Raw genomic sequence first — 9,404 nt, forward strand, 5'->3', positions numbered from 1 at the left:
TGTATAAGAGACAGCTCTCTCTCTCTCTCTCTCTCTCTCTCTCTCTCTCTCTCTCTCTCTCACACCCTTCACTTTTCAAATATCCTCCCTCCCACCTCTTTCCTCAGAAAAGCCAAGCTTTCAGTTAAGAAGGAAGACAGCAGGGAAGATAAGCCACTTACTTTCAGACAGTGGTTTGAGGATAGTCTGGCTTCTGATATCTGACTCTACAATTTCAACAGCTCTCCTGTAGGATAGATGTTTCTAAAATTAATTTTTGCTGAGCTAAACCAAACCACCAAATGTTTGAAAGTAAACCCTTTAACGGAAAACAATTGTTTTATACAATTTTTTAAAGACAAAAATTGGGTTAATGTCTCGGCTAACAGAATTTTTGATAATCTAAAATAATTCAAGTATGGGATACTTCAATGCTATGAAGTTCCCTTATATGACTGCCAAGTAGGTCATCATACACGGGGACAAAGAGCCAACATTAGAGTTTCAGAAGCAAGTTAAAATGGGGAGAAAAGCTGCACTCCTCCACTGTCCAAACCCTATGACCTTTACCCAGGAAGAGTTTGCCAAGTAGGGGAAATGTTCAAATTCAGGTCCATATAATTTAGTACTATGAGGGGCTTACTATTCCAGTGCTTTCTCCAAAGTACTTTGACCACAGGAAGCCGTAAGCCAGACCTGTATCTCCTACATGGAGATGGGGGGAGCCTGGACCAGTGGGCCAGCTCAGCAAGTATCATTTTAATGGACCCAGTGTCCCTACTGGGAAGGAAGTAATTTCATCAGCCAGCACAGAGGATTTCCCTGCAGGAGGGAATGGGGGATGGGAAGAGAGAGAAAGTGGTCTAGAGCACAAGTGTGGGAGAGCACAAACTGTTGGAAAGGGGTACTCACAAAACTGAGTAAAGAAAAAAAAGTCTAAAGGCAAAGATGGTTCAGGTCCATAAATAAACCTGCTTGAGACCGACTAATGGAAAAGTAAACTGGAGTCTTTTTTAATACAAATGTAATTAACCAATCTATAATCACCACAGGGAGTGCCAGCAACATCTCATTTGTTTCTCCCTCTGTAGGTAATGGACTGATAATGTTTCAGACATTAACACGGTCGAAATGCAGAGATCCCCACTGAGAAACAAGTCCTCCTTTCCGAGCATAAAAAGCAGCAGAATGGAGCCTCTTAAGTCACATTCACTTGAGTTACAAGAGACAATTAACAGCATTTTTTTCTTTTTTTAATAAAAGCGGCCAACAGCGCTATAAATTACCTGCAAACATCTAGTGCTTTGCGAGCATCTCCTGACACAGCAGAGATTTTTCTAGCACAGAACTGAATTGCAGCATTGTCCAGGATCTGATCACCAGATACCTTTAAATAAGATAAAGCACAAATCAGGGTCATCTCTCAATTCAAATACTTTCATACTGACATCTTAAACTGTCAAGTTTCCCAGGGAGTTCTATAAAATATTTTTCTGTTCAAAAAGAATGAGGTTTCCAGGGAGCCAATAATTATTTTTCAGAAAAACAGAATATAAAGTTTCATAAAATGAAAATAACAAAAACAAAACATACTTCTAAACAAGAAAGTTTCCCACAGGTTCAATTTTTCAAGGTATGAGTACAAGGGAAACAACTGAGTGAATCTAGTTTCCCTTCTCACCCGTGAGTTCTTTTCTCACCATAACCCAGAGCATGATTTTAGAAAGTAAATATTAACTTAAAAAAAAAAAAGAACTGTCTTGTTTGTTAGATGTCCCTAGTTTTTATTACCCTCAAAGTACCCTGAATTACAACAGATTGCTGATGCTCACCTGCTTAAGTCGGTCCTGTAAGATGGTGGTTATCTGTTCTTTTGTGTAAGGTGGGAAGTTTACAAGTTGTGGTCTACACTTTGCTCTAGCTTGAAGTCTGGGTAGGATTCTATCCGTAAGATCCAGGGAATTGGCAACACCTGCAGAGAGATTGTTAATGGTACCAGTTAGCCAAGTAGTCACTTCAAATGAAAATTCAGACCCTGGAAAGCCCAGGTTTTCATGCTAAATGCCATCTCTTCTCCCAACCAAGTTGGCCAAGAGACAGTTTCCCATTTGTTCCCTCTGCTCATTGGAGATTTCATCACCCTAAAGGAAATCATTTGAAGGCTAAAAAATTACTGACCCTCAGTTATTTGCATTATTGGAAAAAAAATTGTGTAATCCCCTACATGATTTATATGTATCTCTAGAAGACAATATTACATATATTTTAATGCAGATTTAGCTCCTAATTATAGCTAGGTTAAATTAACATTAGTGTTAACTTGCCTTCTCAAGAGCACCTTCTGGCAAGGCAGGAGTAGAAAATCAAGACACAAAATAGAAAGCAGAGGGTTCTCCCTCTTGGAATAGCTATCTTCCTCTGAGGTTCCACCAGATTCTATCTACTCTATGAAGCCTGCCTTGATTCCCTCAGTTGTACGTATTCTCTTTCTCTTCGACTTTGTTTTGGCTTTCCTGGGTATATACTGCACATCTTCCCCCACCTAGCAAGTAAGCTATTTGAGGGAAGGAATACTCTCATTCTTCGGCTTTATCCCCCAGTATTAAGAGTTTATCTGATTATATCTAAGAAATGAATAGTAGAAAACTAAAAAATTCATAAATTGAAAGCTAACAGATAGACACTAACCAATTAACACCAGTCGGGAATTCTTCAGCCAAGGCCATTCAAACAGTGTGTACAACACATCCTGTCCTTTGCTGTCCAGCTGATCCATCTCATCCAACACCAACAAGCTACATATACAAAGAAAAAAAATCATGGTCTGTGTTAATCTTTTAACAGAAACTTTAAGTTTGCTCAAATCTCAAGTTTTCTGCATCCATTCAAGGCTAAGCTATTTGGAGGAGCTCACAATACCCTTTAAACCAGCCCATCAATGTAAATTTCTTCTTCCCTCCCAAGAATAAGCAAAATCCAGATGCTCTAAAGCAATTTTAATGACTCTTGAAATTATTTTCATATTTATACAAGCAGACATTGAATTTCTCTTCTTCTCCCTAGAGCCCCTATCCCCAGATTATTTCTTGTTCAATGCATGAATGAATCACATATGAGGAAAGGGGATTTATAATTATAAAACTATCATTACTATTCACTTGGACTTGGACACCATTCAAGTTGGGCAACAGTAACCAGAATCGTACTCTTCATGGAACACTAGGATATGGGTGCAAAGAGAGAAGATTTCCAGATGTATAAAGACCAACCCAAACCCAGGTGATACTTACATCATAGGGCCCTTCTCTAAAGTCATATGCTTTTCCAACTTCCTTATCAAGTCCTTGCCAGATGATTTGGATACTTTTTCCTTACAGATCTCCTGAGCAATAGCTGGGAATACAGCCTGGGAGGTCCTTAAGGACATGCAATTTAGCATTACTGTTTTAGTGTCTTTCAGTTCTTCCTAGAAGTATGTAAACACAGGAGAATATCTTTAATGTTAACCAGAGAATCAATGGAACCAAAAATGTCTTGAGGTTTCAATAGCACTCAAGAAAAAGAACCCTACTTTGGGAAAATTTGATGGCCCTTATTAATTTCTATTTCCTTAGTCTTCAAAGTTGAAATGAAGTAATCAAAAGATATTGACAACTTTGGCATGAAGGTCAGTCATACCTTAAGACTTACTAAATACCTTGAAATCCTGCAGAATCCGGGTTAGGGTTGCTGTTTTGCCTGTTCCAGGAGCACCAGAAACATAAAGACTCCCAGATTTTTCCCCACAGATGTGTTCCTTTAGGTAATGCCTGATGATATCCATCTCCTTCTCCCTGGCAGGCAACCTATCTGGGACAGCTGTATTCAGGACCAGCTTTGCTTGTTGGTAACAAGTGCCTATTCCAGACGTAAAGGGACAATTAGACACAACAGAAGGTGACTGAGAAGACCCACTGGGTTTTATTCAGAGAAAGTCATCAGCCTTGTTTATGAGGCTGCACTAACAGCTGCCATATAGATACTAACCTTCTTGCTTGAATAGCCGAATACACACAGATTCCTTTTCCAGTGGGCAACTGGGCTCAGAATTCCTTGATCTCTCTTGACCTTTTTGAACAGTAGAGAGCTCCTTGTCTTGATGAACTACTGCTAAGTCTCTTTTACTAGAATTAATTTTCAGGTGACTATCAAATACTAATCCATGCTTCTTAGAAGTAAGTGGAAGAACAGGACCATTCTCCTTCTTACTCTGTTTTGAAGGTGAGCAGGTAAGCTTATAGGGAGTGTTGCATAGGTTGTCATCTCCTGAAATGTATATTAAAGCCAAAATTCATTATGAAATCCAACAGTTAGGCACTTCTTATATGTAAGACACTGAATATAAAGAATAAAAAAACATCAAAGAAAAAAGGAAAAGGGCCTATATGTGCGAAAATGTTTATAGCAGTTCTTTTTGTGATGGCAAAGAACTGGAAACTGAAGGAGTACACCCTGGAGAATTGCTGAACAACTTATGGTATGTGAACATGACAGAATATTATCATATTGTAATATCATGGGGGGGAGAGGGGAGAGAATCCTTTCAGAGAAACCTGGAAAGAATTTTTATGAACTGATACAAAGTAAGGTGAGCAGAAGCAGGAGAACAAGTTATTAAAGGGCAACAATACAGTAAAGACAAATAACTTGGAATTAAATCAACACAATGACGAACCACAATTCCAGGGGATTCATGACAAAATGTGCTAGCTGCCACCTGACTGGGAAGTAAGTAATGGACTCAGAAGATAGACTGAGAATAAAAGAAAAAAAAAACACAGCTAGTACTGAAATTTTTTTGCTTGACCATACATATTCATAACAAGGGTTTTGTTCTTCTAGTTTTCTAAGTTGGGGGGAAGGAAGGGAAGGGAGGAAGAAGACAGACCTGCATTTCAAAATAAAATATAATTTTGAAAAAGAATAAAAACAGTATCAGACCACAAGAGCCTAAATTCCATTAGGGAATAGAACATTTATAGAGAAAAGTAGGTACAAATTAATTTAAGAAGGAAAAGAACACTAATAATTAAGGAAATCAGGCTTTACATAGAAAGGGGCACCTGAAGTGAATTTAAGAAAGTATAGAAACAAGAGATAGAATGCTGTGTGTTGAAAACAACTAATGGGCCGGTTTGGAAAACATGATGAAGAGTATAAAATCATAATTCTGGGAAGGTAGAATGAAGCTAAGACTGTGTTGGGTTTCAAATGCTAGGCTGACATTTGTATTTTATCTTAGAGCCAAGTGGGAATTACTTGCAGTAAATGGTAAATGGGACCCCTCAAGCAAGAGATGTTCCAACAGCTGGTCCAAGGGAGTAAGGACTTTCTAAAAAAGCAGATTCAAAATCCATGGGAAAAATGAGAAATTGCTACTTGGGAAACAATACCTTCCCTCACTCTAAAACTAAAAATGTTTTTAAACAAGGAAAACGACCTGTCACAGCCTTCTCCACCAGATGGCGCCTCTTCATTATCTTGTATTTACTACCCAGTGGTAAACACAAGAAGGGGTTATTCAAAGTATGAAAGGTGGTACTCTTTGGAAACAATCTACTTGTTCTTTTCTGAAATAATAATGGCTCATTATCACTACGTCATTTGAAATAACCTCAAGAACTAGAGAGATTGGGGAACCAGAAATCAGAGTTCAAATTTAACATAGATTTAGCTATTTAAACAATAACAATGTTGTAAAAGCAAACAAACAACTTTAAAAGACTTAAGAACACTAAACATCTAAGTGATCAACTATTATTCCAGAGGCCTCAGAAAGAAACATACAAACCCACTTCTAGACAGAAGAGATTGGCTCATAAGTACAGAGACATATATTTTGGACCTAAACAATGCATGCTTCAATATACCCAAATGTTACAAGGGCTTTATCTTTCATTTCTCAACTGGGCAAGGAAAGGTGGATAAGAAGGTAAACTAAAGTTAGTTGAAGAAATGTTTCACTTTAAAAAAATCTAGTTCAGAACATGACCTCTAAAATCCTTTCTGGCAGTTTTGCAGACATTTAAGGGAAACTTCAATTGAATTATGGAAAGTGCTGCAGAGACCTGAAAGTTAAAAAAAAAAAAAAAAAAAAAGAAGCAAGTAAAAGCTACAGAGTTAGAAAACCACACGTCAAAATGCTGCATCTACAATTACCTAGCCGTTTCCTGGGACTGAGAGGCAGGACTTTAAGCTTAGGGGCAGATGGTATATTCGATGATTTGATATCTCCATGATTTTCTCCTTTGCCTGAAGTCTTGGCCACTTTCTTCTTGGGAAAGTTAATGGTGGCCTGAGATTGGGATCTGGTACTAGGCATGATGGCAATACACTCAGGCCTAGAAAGTAAAGAGATTCAACAACTCAACAAACATTTATTAAGTGTTTGGGTACAAGACAATGTGGGAAAAAAGACTAAAGGGGAAAGGAGGAGAAAAAAAGGACCCCTGTCCTTAAGAAGCTTATGTACTATTAAGGCAGTGGTTCTTTAAGAACCCCCCTGGTCAAAACTATTTTAGTAATAATACGAAGACGTTTTAATTTTTAATAGGATGAGTATCTATGGATATAAACGACATAAAGAAAAAGTTGGGGGAGGATCTTAAATAGTTTTTCTGAGTGTAAAATAGTCCTGAAACCAAAAAATTTGAGAATCGCTGTACCAGGAGATGCAACATTTAAACTAGTAAATAAACACAAAATACCTCGAGTACTAATAAAAATGGCTAGCGCTTTAAAATTGCCGATTCCTATAAGGAGTCAGCTAAGGGCTCTCTCCCTCACAGCGACTCTGCCCAGGCTGGAAGGCTCTTTATCCAACCCTACAGCTAGGCGCATCTGGTTCTTCCCTCTGCCTTAACCCGCGCCTCTCCCCCTCGCCGCCCTGGGGCAGGTCGGGCTGTGACTATCCTCCGCCCGCTCCCACCCCAGTTCCTCGGCCGGCTCGCCTCATCTCACCTCGGCTCAAGCCAGCTCAGTTAAGACGCTGCCGCCACACAGCTCAGAAGGTCTCTCTGCAGCTCAGCTCGCGCCAATTCCTCTCAGCTGAGAGCTTCCCGTTTCCCGCCAGAGCCAGACTGCACCGCTGATTGGTCAGCGTCCTCAGAAGGGCGGGGAAAGGCTAGCTCGCTCCGAGGCTCGCTTACCTCCCCCCCCCCAGACACCCCCCGCCACCACCACTGAACCAATAGAAAAGCCCCAAGTTTTCGGGCGCGCCACGAAGCCACAACCCCTGGGCGTGGACAACATCAACATCCGGCTTCTAAGCGGAAAGTCATCTATGAAGCGAGACAATAGGCTACGGCATCCGGGAAGGGGCCGCAAAGGCCTTTGGGAACTGTCGTCTAAGAAGGACGCACGCACAACCCGCCCAGTCCCCTCCCATTCCCAGCCCACCTTCAGTTTTTAAGCATAAAAGAGTTTACCCCCAAAGGAGATAGTACCCCGTATGCCACATGAGAGAATGGGTACTTATCTTTTCTTACTGAAAAATCGCGACTTCTTTCTGGAAGCCACAGGTTCTTTAGCAAAAGAACCTCTCGGAACAGAAAAAGGAGGGGTAAGGCTGGTTCTTCAGAAGTAGACAGGATACCCTGCGCCTCTCAGTTAGAAAAATGGGTCAAGCTCTTAAACCTTTAAAAAACTTTTTAGTTTTTGTAACTAACAAAAAAACAGGGAAGATTTCAAAATCAAACTATGCCAAACACCAGGGTGACTTGGCCACCATTTATTAGTCTTTTCTTCCATAAGCCTGTAATGGGTACAAATGAGTATCACAAAAATCCACAAACCAACTCGGAAAACACCCAAGGAGCATCCCGTACAGACCCACGGGTTCCAATAATACCAAAACCCAGAGGTAGGTGGTGTTAATCATTAACAGGAGCTTGTATAATCAGCTTGATCTTTCAACCCTTGATCTCCAATGAAAGTGATGTCACAATGTGTCCAGATTAAAACTTTCAGCTGATTGTGCCTAGTACAGGGGAGATAAAGAGAATGAGATAAAGATCTCAATAAGCTGCCCCTCTAAAGAGGACTAAAGGTTCCCTATCTAGCTGGCTTTTAATTACACATCTTCCCAAGGAGAAGACTGCATTTAGTTTTGGGAAGTAGATGGCATGCAATACTTACACTTTTCATAAGGGCACTGCCAACATGAACCCTTAAAAACTGTTGCTGAGTAACATGAGATATGGTATGGGTGTAATAAGCCAGGTTCCCAGAGGAGTTGGATATGTGGATTTGCCTCAACTAAGGGTGAAATGGAGGGATCATGGGCCAATCAATGTGCAAATGAAGGCCTCTGCAAATGTCTCAAGGATCCCCACAGAAATATGCCCGATTTCTTAAAACACCCCAGTACTTCTACCTCTGGACCTCACAGATGAGACCATACAAACTGCTCCAATGAGCTACTAAAGGAATTTCTCCACAACTTTCCTCTGGGTGAATCAGACACGAAACAGGACTTTGTTTTCCAAATTTCTGCCTGAAAGTTATGGAGAAACCCTTTCCCAAGACAACTCTACCAGAAAAAAAGTAGTGTTTGTTCAGGGAAGGAGTTCCACCATTAAAAGACTGGCTAGACCAGAAAAATAAAAGACATGTTCAGTTCCAAGGAGCCTTGTCTCGGTCATAATTACAGTAAGCACTGTGGCTCCATCTAAAGCCTCTTGCATGGTGTCACAGGAGAATAAAATCATACAGGAGGACCTGTCTGCATTCTTCTGCACACACCAGGGGCTTCCCATTTCTTCTGGGACAAATGAACTTAGTAGGCTAACAAGTTATGGAGTATTTCAACAAGCCTCTTTGGTGGGCTGTATTAAGTCAACTGGAGAACAGTGCCAAGAAATATGCTCTGTTACTTATTCATGTTAATAAGAGATTTAAGTAAGGATTCTGCCCCATCAACCCAACAGATGCCTTCTCCTTAGCTCCTCTCTCTCCACTCAAAACTTAATAGGATTTTTTTTTTGTTCAAGTGATTCATATACATACCACACACTGAATGACTGAAATTCATCCTTCAAATCTCAGCTTTTGTTTGTTTTCATTATGAGATCATTTGGCACTGAGGACTTAACTAAATTTTCACACCCCAAGTCAAAGTTCAGGTAAGTAATCACATATTTGAACTAAAAGCTGCCTGAGAACAACCAACACCCACATATGCACATAGGAAATGATTACGTTTCCCCCCACACCCAACCACCACCACCACCACCACCACCACCTACTTTCACTCCCTAATTTTCCTGCCTTTAAATACAGACTGAAGAACAAAGAAGGATTACAAGAACTCAGACTGGGGATCTTTGGGGTCAAATCTAAAGAAATAAAAATTCCCTGAAATCTGAAAAAGGCAAAGTCAGGTACAG

At 40.2% G+C, this 9,404-nt stretch overlaps 1 protein-coding gene across 1 annotated transcript in view; it reads right to left on the reverse strand.

Moving 5' to 3' along the window:
* CDC6 (cell division cycle 6) overlaps nucleotides 1-6,346 on the reverse strand; it is an 11,676-nt gene extending 5,330 nt beyond the window's left edge. Inside the window, exons 1-8 of the mRNA XM_044673972.1 lie at nucleotides 6,178-6,346; nucleotides 4,006-4,284; nucleotides 3,677-3,876; nucleotides 3,270-3,445; nucleotides 2,668-2,774; nucleotides 1,812-1,951; nucleotides 1,266-1,366; nucleotides 162-226 (exon numbers count right to left, since the gene is read on the reverse strand). Of these exons, the coding sequence (XP_044529907.1) occupies nucleotides 162-226; nucleotides 1,266-1,366; nucleotides 1,812-1,951; nucleotides 2,668-2,774; nucleotides 3,270-3,445; nucleotides 3,677-3,876; nucleotides 4,006-4,284; nucleotides 6,178-6,340 (1,231 nt within the window). The 5' untranslated portion in view covers nucleotides 6,341-6,346. The remainder of the gene's footprint in view (nucleotides 1-161; nucleotides 227-1,265; nucleotides 1,367-1,811; nucleotides 1,952-2,667; nucleotides 2,775-3,269; nucleotides 3,446-3,676; nucleotides 3,877-4,005; nucleotides 4,285-6,177) is intronic.
* Between the last annotated feature and the right edge of the window lie 3,058 nt (nucleotides 6,347-9,404).

The sequence above is a fragment of the Gracilinanus agilis genome, chromosome 4 (genome assembly GCF_016433145.1).
Source record: "Gracilinanus agilis isolate LMUSP501 chromosome 4, AgileGrace, whole genome shotgun sequence".
Lineage (NCBI taxonomy): Eukaryota > Metazoa > Chordata > Mammalia > Didelphimorphia > Didelphidae > Gracilinanus > Gracilinanus agilis.